Raw genomic sequence first — 15,307 nt, 5'->3', positions numbered from 1 at the left:
ATACATAACAAAAATTAGACATTTCCTCACAAAACTAACCAAAGCAATGAGAAACCCTAATGACATTAGTGAGGATCAAAAAAAAAAAAAAGGTAGTGTTTGAAAGCTCTTTGGTAATGACAATGTCAGGTATGCTAAGACAGTTGATTACACTATAATTTCTAAATCCACCTTTGGATATGCGATCATTTAAATTTCAAATGAAAGAAGTCAAGGAAAGATGTTCCTAGCATCTGAGAATCTGTACATGTTAGCTCAAGTTTCTCTTTTTTTAAAGTAGATGTATAGATAATAACTTCTTTCCTTTTCAAAATAGTATTTTAGTTATCCTTATGTTTACGAAGAAATGTGCAAAAGATAATAGGTGATCCCCAAGAGCGTAGAGCTTCTTAAACCCTGAGCATATTTTTTTCTGTTCTTAAAGGCTTTTAAAAAATACAGTTTTTTTCTTTTTAGTGTTTTAGTTGCTCCTGCATCACAGACAATAGTGATAAAAATCAAATTGAATCATTTAAAATACAGCTAAAAATAGAAAAAATATTTTGACAAACAAAACTTTATAGTTGAAGCATGGTATTTAATTTGGCTGTGTGGTACGTTTTTCCCCAGTAGAAATGTGGAAAGATGAGCCACCAAGGTATAACATGTATCTAAGTATGTAGGTGCTAATGACTAGGTATTCCACACACGCAAAGTCTAGAACAATGTGGAAAACAGCTCACTGACAAACTGGCAAGTGGGAGCCTGTCAACTGTAAAGAAAGACTCTGTCCAGGTACTTAAAAATCAGTGAAGTTTGTTTTTTGAAAGTTCAAAACAAATTGAAAAAACAATTTCACTGGACAAACAATGCCTTAACCTGAAAAAATGGCTCTAACATTAGGATTTCCTTACTCTTGGCAGTGAGGTGCAAGAGATTTGGTTGTTGAGGATGTGCTAGGGTGATCAACCATGCCATTTGCTCAGGACTGAGGCATTTGCTGGGTTGTGGGGCTTTCAGTAGTCAAACCAAGATAGTCTTGGGTAAACAGGGACATTTGGAAACCCTAGGTTGTATTTTCACCTCTCAGTTATACCTTATGTAATACAAGCTAGGTGCTGCATCCTGGATTTGGCTCCATAATCAGCTTTATTAAGCCCTTGTATCAAGTTCATTTTTTGATGTTTCAGTTTCTTTAGCAAGTTAGTAATGATACCTGTAAATCCTGACTGATTTTAGTAATGGCATAATTACCAGCTAAACAAAATGCCCTATGTTTAATTTTTTGAAAGTTCAATTGAGTAAACAAATTCCTTCAAATTGGGCAATCGATGCTTTCTCTTACTTGCCAGTTCCCAAAAGACTTTTTTTTTTTCCTAGAAGAATGAGGCTTTTAGAAAGTTGTATATGATTTAAAAAAAAATCTGGGGCTCCTGAGTGGCTCAGTAGGTTGAGCGTCTGACTTTGGCTCAGGTCATGATCTCATGGTTTGTGGGTTCGAGTCCTACATCGGGTTCTGTGCTGACAGCTCAGAGCCTGGAGCCTGCTTCAGATTCTGTCTCCCTCTCTCTCTGCCCCTCCCGTGCTCATGCTCTGTTTCTCAAAAATAAATAAATGTTAAAAAAAAATTTAAAAATCCTTTCTTAACTCAAACTAGTGATTTCCAAAGCCATTGCCTTTGAGGAAGATTACACAGAGACTATGCAATGAAGTTGTAGAAACAAAGTGACACATTGATGGGTTATAATATATTTCCCGTTCATTTAACTTCCTTTTGGAATAGATGAATATCTGTTGTCTTATAGGTAGGTGACAGCTCATAGAGAAATAATTTCTAAAACTTTATTTATATATGACTCCAAGTATGTGGCAATAAAATGATATTCATGTAGTTTTATGGCTGCCAAGGATGGTGCTGCTCATTTGAAATTCTCAGGGCAAACTGCTCTTTCAGCATCACCTGTGGTTAGCAAAACTTGTTTGAAAAAACTTGCTCAGTGTGAATTGATATTTGCATGTTATGTTACTCTTTTAACCCCTTTGCTTTTGCACTAAATTGAAAAGTTCTGGACAAATACATGAAAAGGAGTAAAAAAAAAATAATAAATCATGTTTTCACTGAATGTTAAAACATAGACAGTTGTTTAAAGATATAGGGGTGCCTGGGCGGCTCAGTCAGTTAAGCATCTGACTTCAACTCAGGTCATGATCTCACAGTTCGTGGGTTCAAGCCCCACATCGGGCTCTGTGCTGACAGCTCAGAGCCTGGAGCCTGCTTCAGATTCTGTATCTCCTTCTCTCTCTGCCCCTCCCCCACTCATGCTCTGTCTATCTCACTCTCTCTCTTTTAATGTTTAATAAAACATTAAAAATATAAAAATAAAAATATATTTATAAAGCAGAACACACTTAAAAATACCTACTGGTATTTAAATTATTGGGTGCCATCTGTGGCTAGTAATAGTATGTTCAAAGGTACAGTTGAATTTAACACCAAAGCACAGTACACATTTCAGCCATTAAATAAGAAATGTCCTTAGCTTTAGGTTATGTAATGATAAACTGTACCTGTTGAAAAATATATGTGGAAAAAAGAAATAATTTTAATACAAATATGACTCATCTGCCGGCATTCATTTATTCCGATCCAGCAACCATGGTAAATGTGTTTGGATTACTGGGCATAGTACGAAATATTTAAAAGGGAGTGGAGGTCTTTATTAAAACAGAAGGCTCTTCAAACTCCACAATGATGTCAGAAATATAGGTCCTTGGAGCACATTATTGTTTTAAGCGGAGGTCCCCATACTTTCACATTGGTTATAAAACATTATTTTGTGCTGCTGGCCTGGACTGGGAATGTCATACATCTGCAGGCAATTAGAAGAAGCTGGACTGCATGTTTGATTAGCTCAATAATAAACGGGCACAAGTGTGACTCGACTTATGTTAGTCAGATTCCCCAGACAGATTATCCTGTTGTTATCATATGAAATAACCCCCTTTTATCAACAATTAAGTAAATCCACATTTATGGGCACTTTGCAAAATTGTGAGGTGGGAAGAAATCCAACTTAAGCCTTAAGTCATCCAAAAAACTTTTAACCCTGCTTTCAATGATACAGACCCCAATCCCAAGTTTTAGAAATTGGTTGAATTATGCAGAACAGTTGGGCTGGGAATACTCTGTGTGCACACAGTAAGTGTATGTTTTTAGCATCTATTATGAGCACAGCATTTAATCGTTTTAGCTTATATGTAAAGAAAAAAATTCTCATAGAAGTTAGAATTACAAATGTTGTAATATGTGAAAAATAACTTTGTAAGGTAGTCTAAATCTTTTTCAGAAAAAGTAAATAGGATTTAATTTTTATTATTCACACTTTATTATACAGCTTCTACTGTAACCAGTACATATTCTAAGTCTTGAATATGCTTTATCCTAGAACTTCTTCACTTGGTTCTAGGCTTTGTTCTTGAAGTCAACCATAATCATCAATGATAGACTATAAGCTACTTTGGGAAATGACCTATTCATTTATGTTTTTTTTCCTCCTAAGTACCATTTAAAATATACATCTGAAGCATGAAAAATAATTCAGTACATAAAAGTCAATGCTTAAAAAACTTCAGCATAGCTTTTCAGTTTCAGGAAAAATTCTACCAACCCTTCCAGTTCAACTATATATTTAAATAACACAATTAAAAAGTTGGTATCTTCAATAAGCTCAAGACACCTTTCACCAATATTCACTCAAATACGTATACGTAAAGTAACCTCGTGAGGGTATCTCCTTGACATAATCCTTAAATTAAATATCAGAATATCAAGCAGATGCTGAAGCATTCATCATCAATATTGGAATTCTGACTCATGACAGTAACACGAAACAGATGCTAATATGATGCGCCCTCTGAAAAGTGACACCATCACAGCACGGGTTAGCTCTTGATGTGGGGTACTTAAAAATTTGAACACAAAATATAAAACAATAAAAGTCAGAGCGTGATAGGTGTCCTTACTTCATTTATAAGCCATTTGAAATCTATCTCCTACAGAAGATAAAACTCAACACTAATGAAGAAAAGGCAGCACCTCAGGGAACCAGAAGATGCTTCTTTCACTTAATGTAGCGTGTAGGTGATCCCAATTGAGCCCCTCAGTGCTGAGGGAGGAAGGTGCTCTCTTCCTCACTCATGAGCAGATAGAAGGTAAGAACTCCTGGGCCCTTTCCATTGGCCAGTGTGTACCAGGCACTTGTGGTGTAATATGGGGTCTACTGTCTCAGCCCCTGGCAGTGAAAAAGGAGTCTGGGGCTCCTATGGCCCATCTCAGTAACAGTCTCCACACCAGGCAGATCTGAAAGGGTTTGCTAAGAAGGAAAAGGGGAACAAATCTCTTAGCACAGTCCAGTTAGCTAATATCCTACACATCTTCAAAGCCCAAGATTCTTATCATTTTGCTAGCATGAGTCTACAGCTATTTCTAGAATAATGCACAGTGGTGTGTACTCTTTGTGAAAATAAACAGAAAAACCCAAGTAGATGGTGCTATGGTGCAAGTGATATAAGTGAAATGTACTCCCATGACAACTTAAAAAGACATAAATGTGAGTGGGGGAGATTCCCTCAAAGGTAACAAGAAACAGAAGTCCCATCTCTTTATCCCTCAGTGAGGAAAATAAGTTAGTGGCAAGTGAAATGAAATCTTGAGAACCCAAAGGACATTTATGGAGTAGCTTGACAGGCACAATTTCAAATTCTGAATGAATAACCTGACTGCTCCTGCTGACAGCTGTGACTCTGGCCCCACTGCCGGGGTTTTCAGTCTAGCTCTGCTCTCACCACCTGTGTGACCTCTGGTTCTCAAACTTGGCTACACACTGGAACCACGTGGGGAGCTTTAAAAAATACTGATGCCTGGAACCCACCCCCAGAGACTGTTATTTAATTGGGCTGGGGTGTGGCTTGGATATAGAGAAGTTCTAAAAGCTCCCAAGAGACTCTAAATATGTGTAGCTAAGGTTTAGAAGCCCTGATGACCTCTCTGAGCCACAGTTTCCTCCTTTGTAAAATGATGACCATATAGGCAGCAACCACCTTTTAGGATTATTACAATGATTAATTGTTATTTTAACGATGACTAATTATTCATAATGATTCATTATTGCAATGATTATTGGCATGTGGGAAGCTCTCAGCAAATGTGAGCTGTTATCGTGCTCACCACGAGGTGCACCTGGACAAGAACTTTCTCCTTAGCATAATCAGTCATGCTTACCTTGACACACGTTATGCTCACTCTGCTCATAGCCCGTTGCGCACTGGATCCGGTGAGAAGGGTTGGCTGGGATGCGCTGAGGGTCAGCTGGGTTCCGTCGGATGACAAAGTTATTTCGGCCAGTCTGTACTTCAGGGCCTGCAACAGCAGCAGCACTGGCGACGAAGCCGCCCCCAGGCATCACTGCACTGGCTGCCATGCCACTGGCTGCCATGCCCCCAGCGCCTGCACCTGATGTGGCGGCAGCATTTGCAGTGGCACCCACACCTTCCGCTGCCGCCGGTGTTTCTTGCTGAGGCTGTTCATTATTGACAATAATCTGGGCTGTTTTAGGAAGGCAGAGGTATCCTCCGTAGTGGTTGACACATTTCATTCCACCTTTGCAAGCGTCTGGGACAATGTCACATTCATCAATATCTGTGGTCAGCAATAAAAGAAATCAGGAATCTTCTCAGAGGGAAATCTGAACATGTAAGTATATACTCATGCCTTTTTGGTAGAATATAAACAGGACAGGAAGAGTGACATGAGATGGAGACAGAAAGCTATGTTCAGATGGGAAGTCTTTGAAGTTGGCTCACCTTTGCACTGCTGTCTTACAGGATCCCACTCATATCCATCTGTGCATTGCTGTGAAGAAACATCAAAGATGGGGCCAGGAGACAGTTAATTTGTGTATCCAACTTCCTAAGAAGTCACTCTAAAAGCTTCATTCTTATGGCAACAATCCTTGCTCTAGAGTCCTAGATAGATGATGTGATGGGTAGTTTAACATTCTCTAGATTTTCTTTCTTTCTTTTTTTTTCTCTTTCTTTCTTTCTTTCTTTCTTTCTTTCTTTCTTTCTTTCTTTCTTTCTTTCTTTCAGACATATCTGTGCATTGGATCACTTTAGGAGGTCCTTTCTCAATCACCAGCTGCCTCACCACTTCTGTTGTATTTAGAACAATTGCCCATCACCATGTTGGAATTCTTTTCTCTGTCAGGATACTCATCTTCTCTAATCTCCCTGAATGCTCTTTTTGCTTTATTTGCCCTCCTTCCACATTATAAATTTTACCAAAAGAAAGAAAGATAGATTCAACCAAGTTCTTTTTTTCCTTCACTTGACACTTCCCCTCCTCTCTCTATTGTCTTAGAGCATTCTAGCAGCTGGCTTTCCTTATTCCTGTTCAACTGAGTCCCAAGTCTTGCACTCACACCTTGACCTGTCTCCTAGCTTCAATTCCTACAGGTCCTCTCTAGTTCAATCACTGAACAAACCATCTACTGAGTACCTTCTCCTACCAGCCACCATTCTAGTACTTCAGGATGCAGAGGTCATGAAGACCTTGTGCTAGTTCTCAAGCAGCTCACAGATCAGAAGAGACAGACAGGTAGACAAGTTGGAGCAAGATGTCAGGTGCCGTGACACAAGCATGTATGTGGAAGAAGTGATGAATGCTATACAGGGTAGCGTGTGGGCATGACAGGGTGGCAGAGAAGTTTTATGGGGGAGGCCACAAGTGAATTGGGCCTTATATGCTCTTCCCAGGCAAAATGAGGGAATTCTAGGGGTGAGGGACCATGTGAGCAAAGGTGTGACATTGTTAAAGAGGAACTGGGAGTAGTCTGGGTGGAGGGAGGATGAGGTTAGAGGGGTAGGCAAGAACTGAATTCTATCTTGAATGTCAATGAAACTCAAGCTTTATGATCAAGCTTAAGAGTCACCCAGGGTGCTTGTTAAGATGCAGACTCAAAAGATCTGATTCTGTAGGTCTGGGTAGGGGGCTTGGAATCTGAATTCCTAACAAGCATCCCAGGTGACCCTGTCACAGGTTGCCTACAGGCTACTTCCTGAGAAACACTGCTGTAAGTGATAAGAGGCCCCTGAAGAATTTTTTTAATTATTTTTTTTTTCTCTCCACAATTTTTAAGCTCAGGAAAACATTTGACCAGATGCAGATTTGAGGGAGATGCTTCAGGAAAGATTGAGCAAAAGTACAGTGAACAAACAAATAAACTTGAATTCTTTTAATAGAGCTGAGAGTTGCTCATGCACAGAACAGATGCTTGGCAAGTAAATTGCTGAACGGAGACAGCTCAGTTTAAATATTTTAATGATATCTGAAACTTCACAGGGTGAAAGTTAAACTCGTTTTATCTTCTAAGCTAATTCTTTTTAGTTTCCCCAACCTGTCCAAGGCACTGCCACCTTTCTTAGGACCCAGGATTACAACCTTAATATCCACACTGACTTTTCCAACTATTCTCCTGCAAGCTCTGCCAACCTTGTGTCCATTTCTAGATCTACCACGTTGGTGAAAGCCTTCTTGGCTTCATGAGTAGGCAATGCTCTTGGCAGGTCTCCATAACTCTGTGTGCCACACACAGCTTCCATGACAGCCTTTCTTGCTGTCTTGGTTATGTTACTCCTACATTTAAGAGCTCACACTGGTTTGCAGACCTCTCAACTCTGACTACTGCCATCTGTAGGTTCCCTCCACTACCCAGCTCCAGCCCATCTAACCTTGACATCTCCTCAACTTGTCTTGGTTGTTCTTACCTCTAGATTTTAATTATGTCACTTTCGCTGATTCAGGGGCCACTTCAGCCTTCCTAGATTAATCTGAAGTCATTACTTCCTTTAAGGTTCAGCACGGAGCTCAACCTCTTCCAATATGCCGGTACTGACATTAATTGCTTCCTTGATTTTCTATTCTTTAGCAACTTGTATAGTCTATATAATGATAATATTTGTACTTGCTCAGGAACTTTGTAGTTTTCAACAATATTTTCCCAGGGTAAATTCTCTAAGATGAAGATCTGAATTTTCTTAATAAACAAAAAAACTTAAATTCTTTTGCTAGTGGTAAGAATTGCTTATGCACATGGCAGGTACTTGGTGAGTAAATGGCTGAATAGACTTTAACTTTAAAATGGAAGGGGGATATGAGGTTGTCTTGTGGATATGGGCTCAATCTTCTACCTTTCAAGTCAGGCACAATGACAGTTCACTTGAATAATCTGTATGCTAACTAGAGAAGACATGCAGATTGTTTTAGGTATTTAGTTCCAGTACATTTAATATGGATCTACTATTAAACAAGGCTGGACTGAGTTTAGCTTCACCACTTGCTGGCTGTGTAGCCTTCAGCAAGTTAGATACTCTCTCTGGTCTGCGGTTCTCCTATTGGTGAAAGGAAGATGATACCACTTCTCTCATACTTCACCATGAAAATGAAAGGAGATGGTGTCTCCACAATGAGGTACTCAAAAAATAGTTACATCTTATTCTTTAACCATGAATCATTAGGCACACACAGTTCAAGAGAGAATAGACCCAATCTTAAAACAAAAAGGATGCCATATCTTGAAAATCTGCTATAATAATAATAAACCCTAGTTAGTGGTCTAAAATTATAGTGTTTAATCCACAAGGAACTTTCTCTGCTAAAGATGAATGTGATTTAGCTGATTAACCAAAGAGAAGGGGGTATAAGACAAGCAATTGTAGCAATAAAATATTTTATTGGATGAATATAAAAAATGTGTAGTTAACTTCATTCTAGCTTCCTAAGAAGGCAGTAAGTTTAGCCTGAATAATAAAACATTCTCATTTGAAGGTAAACAATCATTTCTTGAGCTTTATTTGTCTTCAGCAGAGGAAGTAACTACATTTATCATTAAGTTAACAAAATATTTATGTGAAAACTCATTTGATTTATAGTTGATTTGAACAACAACAAGGAACATTTTCCAGATGAATACTAACATTCTAGGGATAATAGGATACCAAAAAGTGAGATAATGCTTATTATCAGTAATTGACATTAGCTCACTTTTAGGAGTTTTATTTTCAAAAATTTTTCACATTCTTTTGAGTAGGATTACTTAATTTTAAATTGGGAGAAAATAGAAAAATATGTTTTTCATATTATGATCCAGGACAAATACCACTTGTCTCACAACACAGGTTAAAGAGTAGAAAACACAAAACAAAAGCAAACAAAAAGAAAACACAAAACAGAGGTGCACAGAAACTCACCAGAAGTGAGGTTAAGTATTGCCCTCTGTTCTCACCACATTCATTCCTGATGGTGGGATGGGTCTGATGATGTTTTCAATATTTTATTAAACATTGGTTATACCCATGCAATTCACTAATTAATCAAATATTACTTGGAAATAATCAGATGTAATTAATTAGAAAATGCAAAACCAAATTTCACACAATGCATTTTAAGACCACTTTAGCCAATGCTGCATCCTGGTAGCACATAAAGTTTACCTGAAGGGCATTTATATGAATTATTATTTATACTATAAATGAATATATAGCCTTTATAAATTCAATACAGGCCATTTACATGAGAACATAAGTCACACACCCAAATGAAGCACATGCTTTCTTTGTGATGTTTGTTTTTATCTGCCTGTATATAGGGATCCAGGCTTTCCAATTCCTTACCTCCATTAATTTATTGCATGTTTTGGAAACATGTACCTTACTTAGGTTTTTGTTTTTAAAAGGGTCTCTCTCCTTTTTTGGTTTTGCAGAATCATTACATTTTGCTCCCTATCTCAATTGGTGATCTAAATGAACTTTTGGAGGAACCACGGGCAATTTAAATAAATCTTAAAATGTGAACTATACGAAAGTGTTGTTTAATTTATTACCCTCCACAGCCTACAGCCCACATACACTGGCAGGAGTGGATAAAGTCTCTCTTGTGTCACTGAATCCCGCTGAACCGCACTTATCTCAAATTCCATCACCCCTTACCGTGTACGTGATGGTTTCTTCGGTGTCCTGTGACTTGACCAGAGCCAGAGTCAGCATAGTTAGGAAAAGGGCTTTCAACATCATGAATCTCAAAGAAAACACAGGACAAACCGGTGCTTAGTATCTGCTGGAGGGGCGGAATAACAAAAGTTTAGCTGTGAAGTATCAAGTAAGGAAGGGCAGGAGGGAGAGGTTTAGGTTCCATCATACCCAATTTCCAATCTACTTTCTCATTCCCCCTCCCCCTCCTCAACCTTCGTGGCCAAACGAGGCACCAAAGACTGTAAAACGGCTGCAGAATTACATTTCACTTTACTCCATCCAGCTGCGCTTAACATATACAAAGGATATTCAGCAAGCATTTTATACTGTACCTACACAACAGGCTCCAGAAAGGGGGTGGAAAAGAAAAGAGAGGGTACTTAATTTCAAAGGAGATGGTGCATTTGTGTGTGTGTGTGTGTGTGTGTGTGTGTGTGTGTGTGTGTGTGTGTGAAAGAGAGAGAGAGAGGGAGAGAGAGAGAGAGAGAGAGAGAGAGAGAGAGAAGGTGGGGCAGCAAATCTCAGATTCCTTGAACGTTAAGGCTTTCCCTGTGTGCTCACCTCCAGCTAGTAAAGGAAGTTCCTTGCACAGCTCAGCTGAAATACCTGTGAATCAATATGAATTACCTTGGCTTCAAACTTTTTTTTTTTTTTAACAAAACACCAAAACAAAACTCGAAGAGCAATCTCCTTCCCTAGTAGAATACCTGCCCTTCAGAGTTCCTTCTTATATCCTCCAGCACAAACTAAGTGGCATTTTCACGCCAGTTCTCTGCCTGCAGCTTTGTGTAAAAGCCCCAGGTTTGTGTAAAAGCAGCCCAAAGCTTCTGATTCTCTGCTCATTATCAGTCCTTTGGTATCAGAATCTGGCTGCCTAGGGCCAGAACCGGGGAACCGCACCGCAGCCGGGTCCGGTTTCGGGGCAGCGGGCCTGCCCCCGGGGAGGTGAGGTCCCTCTCGCAACAGAAAGTCAACATGCGGCAGTACCCAGGAGCTGCTCAGCGCTCCAGCTTCAAACTAGCTCCTGTGGAATCCAGGTGTGGCTTAAATCTCGTACATTAGCCCCCTGAAACTTTCAAAACCTCGTTTATGGGCAAAGCCCAGTCGGCTGATTGTCGGCGCGCACACACTTGCCCATCCAAACAGATGTCACCCGGGTACTCGCACATGCTGACAGATCGCATTCCGAGACCGCACACCTCCACCTTCCTCTCTGCGTGAGAGATCCTGCTCAGTCTGGGACAGTTCTCGGGTACCCCTGCACCCCCTGAGGTCACCCCACTTATTTCCCTTAGCGCTGCCCGGCGGGCACCGGGTGCACCGGGGGCTCCTACCTGTGCGGCCGCGCTGCGCTCCGGGCCTGGGCAGCAGGGGGAGAGCGCAGGGGAGGGCAGCCCGGTGGGTCTGAACTGGCGAGGTCTGGCAGCGGCCGCGGCGGCAGGAGGAGGAGGAGGAGAAAGGGAGGGAAAGGGGGAGGGCGAAGGGGGGCGGAGGAGAGAGCGGAGGGAGGTGCAAGAGCTAAGCCCAGCACTGCAGGCCGGGCGGGAGAGCGTGCTGCGCTTCTCGGTCCGCGCCCCCTCCTCTTAGTGCACTCTGCGTCCGCGCCTGCCCTCTCCTGTCAGCCCCCACCCCAGTTCCCAGACACCCCGGAACCCCAGGCCGAAGATGGCACGTTTGGCGTGTGAGGTCTTGGGTTTGAATCAGCCTTGGTGATGCTCCAGCCTTCCGGACAGTATCTTGTGCCCTTTAGAGGGGAAACATCTCTCCCAGAGAGCTGCTGAGGGTCCTGAGGAACTGCTTAATCTTTTTTTTTTTTCCCCCAGTAAGTGACTCCTAGGACAGTAAATTAACCCATTCATTGAACTGGTTCTTTTGCCTTTTCTCTCAAATGCTTTTTTTTTTTTTTTTTTTTTTTTTTTTTTTTTTTTTTTTTTGCGCGTGGGGGAGGGTCTGCTTCCTCAAATGTAGAAAAAAAGAGAATCCATTCATTCCACAAATATTGTTGACCTACTATGTGCCATGGTTGGCAATGGGCCAGGTATAACACACACTAACAAAATTGTGTAGCCAGCTTTGATTTTGGTCTCACACACCTCCTCTTTTTATGGGCCCTTTTTCTTATCCACTGCTTCTCTTTTCTGCACTGGTTCACTTGCAGGAGTCCCCAGGATGGGTCATTCAAAGCTGGGCATTTCACTTTCACCTTTCATACGAATGGTGGAATTTCGGGAATCTGGAGAGCAAAAAAAAATTTTTCTGGCTTCTTCAAATCATACCACACAGATTGCTGTTATCTCTGAAGGCTCCAACTCTACAGTCAGATTAATAGTTTGCTTCCAAGGCGGTCATGTCTTCTAAGAAGCAAACGGCCAACTACAACTTCATGAATGAGACAATGTGCAAACTGAAGATACTAAGGACCTTGACACTGAGCAGGAGAGAGAGGGTGGGAGAGAGAGGATCTGCTCCCTTTCCTGCTGGCCACAGGGGAGAAGGTGGTAGACAGTGCCAGAGTGAGAGGCTGTTGGGTAGAGGCCTCACTCCTTATCTCTGGGATATGCAGTGGGTTGCCCAGACCTTGCCAGATTGGTTACAAGACACACAACATTGGGCAAGATCAAAGGAGCTTCATGGCCCTGAACCTTACATAAGTATGTGGGGTTTTGCTAATAGTACTGAAAATTTTTACTATCAAACTCAAGAAGTTTGTTTTCTTAGTCATTAATGACCTCCAAACTTAAAAAACAAAACAAAAATTTGCCTTTTTTAGTAAAAAAAGATCTACCCAGACATTTTCTTCTGTTATTATTATTTTTTAAAATTCTATCTATCCTCTGCTCTCTCCCCAGAAAAAGTGGGTTGAACCTTCCAAATTTCTATCTCCAGCCTGGAACTCTTCCTGCCGGAATATCCAACTGCTGACATTGTTATCTTCATCTCACCTAGTGGGCATTTCAAACTTAGCAAGTCTGCTGGGTCTCACCCTCTCTCCCAGTCTGCTCTATCCACCTGTTTTACCATCCCAATTAATACCAATTTCCAGTTTGCTCAGGTCCAAGATCATGGGTCATCCTTGATTTCTCTTTTTCTCACACACCTTGTATTCAATTCTTTAGAAAATTCCCTTGGCTCTGTCTTCACAATATATCCAGAATCAGACCACTTTTCATCACTTCTTTTCTTAACATCCTGGTCTGAGCATGCATCATCTTCCACCTGGATTATTATGACAGCCTCCTAATTGGTCTACCTGGAGTTTTGTTTTTTTTTTCCTCAGCAGAAGTTCATATAAATGGATCCTAGAATATGTACTCCTTTGTGTCTGGCTTCCTTCACTTAGCATGCTTTTGAGATGCATCCAAATGTTCATTCCTTTTTATTGCTGCATAGTATTCTAGTGTGTGGCTATACCCTGACTTGTTTATCTGTTCACTTGTTGCTAGATTTTGGGTTGTTTATGAATAAAGCTGTCATGGACACTCATGCAGACATTTTTTTGTGTGGCCATATGTTTTCCTTTCTTTAAGGTATTTAGGAGAGGAAGTACTAGGTTATATGCTAAAATACGTTTAACTTTAAAAGCAAGTGCCAAACTTGTCCCACTTCAAATGAATAAAAAATAGAAGGAAGTATTTCTTTTTCATAGTTAGGGGAAAGGCCTTCAAAGCTCACAGTGGACGGGAACAATGGAGCCCTTTGCCTGAGTTGCCAATGACAGCCATGTTATCTCCTGGAGGCAAGCCAGCCCGTCCACGAAGGTGGTACATGATGTGGGTGGCCAACCAGGAACAGAACCTAGATACTTTATGGATTCTTCATAGGGCTGACTGACCTTAGGACCCATGATACTTTTAGGGATTCTCCAACAATGTTTTATTTTCTTATGAAGTCAGAGGAAAAAATAAATGTCATACAGCCGGGATTAATTTGTCTTAATTCTATTGCAGTCATGAACTATAATTTTTTTTTTTTTAATGGAGGAAGGGGCCCATAAAGGCAAAAGTGCCCAGGGACCATGAAAGTCATAATGTGGCCCTGATTGTTGCACTTCCAAATCAGCCATACGTGGACTCTGTTCTACCTCTGCACTCCAGTTTTGTGAGGTAATATATTTTCTTATGATTCAAGCCAGTCTCAGTCAGGTGTTCAATTACTTGCGGCAGAAAATATACTCACTTGCAGTGTGACAAAGCCTCCTACCCTGGGAGCTCAGGCCCTCGTGATGTGCCCTGCTTGCATCCTGCACTCCAGAGTGACAGCCTGCGAGTGTTTCTTGGGAGAGGCTGTTGGGAGAGATTCCCAGGCTTTCTGTCCTTGGGCAAGCTGAGTGTTCAAGCCACTTCTGCTTGGATCAGCTTCTGAATTCCTCCCCACCACCCACTGGCATTTTTGTGTGTGTGTATGATTTTTAAAGATTTAAGATTTGAATTCTCCCTTTAATTCAAGAAGGTAACTCTGGCTTCTCTTCATGTGATTTGAAAAGTGATTAGTGACTAACTTTTATAAGGGAGCCTTCTGCTTCCTAGTTTACCAACTATTACACTATATGTATTGCAAAAAAACCTTATATTTTAATATTTCCCTTTTTAAAAATTCCCTAAAAATAATTAGAAGTATCGAGGACCCACAGGCTCTTTCGTTAACTGAGTCATGGAGTCAACCAATCCTGTGGTTGAAACCTGATTAAGAATATTCACTGGTGGGGTGCCTGGGTGGCTCAGTCCATTAAGCATCCGACTCTTGGTTTTGGCTCAGGTCATGGTTTGATAGTTTGTGAGTTCAAGCCCCACATTGGGCTCTGTGCTGACAGTGCAGAGCCTGCTTGGAATTCTCTCTCTCTCCCCCTCTCTCTTTGCCCCTCCTCTGCTTGTGCTGTCTCTCTCTCTCTCAAAATAAATAAATAAACTTAAAAAAAAGAATATTCACTGATGTGTGGGCAATTGGAGAATGAAATGTATTAAAAATAATGAATTCAGGAGGAAGGTAATAAAAATGAAACAATTACATAGGGATTAATAGCAGGGTGCTCAATTCACCCCAATTTGTCCAGGGCTTATCCACTTTCTGCACTGAAAGTTCTGTGTCTTGGGAGAGTCTCCAGTTCTAGACAAATTTAAAGGTTTGTGTAGTGGAAAGAAAGTAGGACAAGTAGCCAGGACTTCCTGCCTGAACTTTGCTATGCTCTAGCTGGGTTACCATGGCATCACTTTGAATTAGTTCTACACAAATGTTGACCAGGGTA

At 40.8% G+C, this 15,307-nt stretch overlaps 1 protein-coding gene across 2 annotated transcripts in view; it reads right to left on the bottom strand.

The window, feature by feature from the left end:
• EFEMP1 (EGF-like fibulin extracellular matrix protein 1) overlaps nucleotides 1-11,531 on the bottom strand; it is a 59,863-nt gene extending 48,332 nt beyond the window's left edge. The window contains exons 1-5 of one of the 2 annotated variants that reach the window (XM_060605579.3): nucleotides 11,400-11,517; nucleotides 10,627-10,671; nucleotides 10,024-10,111; nucleotides 5,842-5,890; nucleotides 5,261-5,677 (exon numbers count right to left, since the gene is read on the bottom strand). In XM_060605579.3, the coding sequence (XP_060461562.1) occupies nucleotides 5,261-5,677; nucleotides 5,842-5,890; nucleotides 10,024-10,107 (550 nt within the window). In that variant the 5' untranslated portion in view covers nucleotides 10,108-10,111; nucleotides 10,627-10,671; nucleotides 11,400-11,517. Of the gene's footprint in view, nucleotides 1-5,260; nucleotides 5,678-5,841; nucleotides 5,891-10,023; nucleotides 10,112-10,626; nucleotides 10,672-11,399 lie in introns of both variants that reach the window. The other variant, XM_060605568.3, reaches the window with a different exon arrangement.
• Nucleotides 11,532-15,307: the final 3,776 nt, after the last annotated feature.

The sequence above is a fragment of the Panthera onca genome, chromosome A3 (assembly GCF_046562875.1).
Source record: "Panthera onca isolate mPanOnc1 chromosome A3, mPanOnc1 haplotype 2, whole genome shotgun sequence".
Lineage (NCBI taxonomy): Eukaryota > Metazoa > Chordata > Mammalia > Carnivora > Felidae > Panthera > Panthera onca.
The sequence above is the reverse complement of the archived record's forward strand: the minus strand, read 5'-3'. Positions and strand labels throughout refer to the sequence as shown.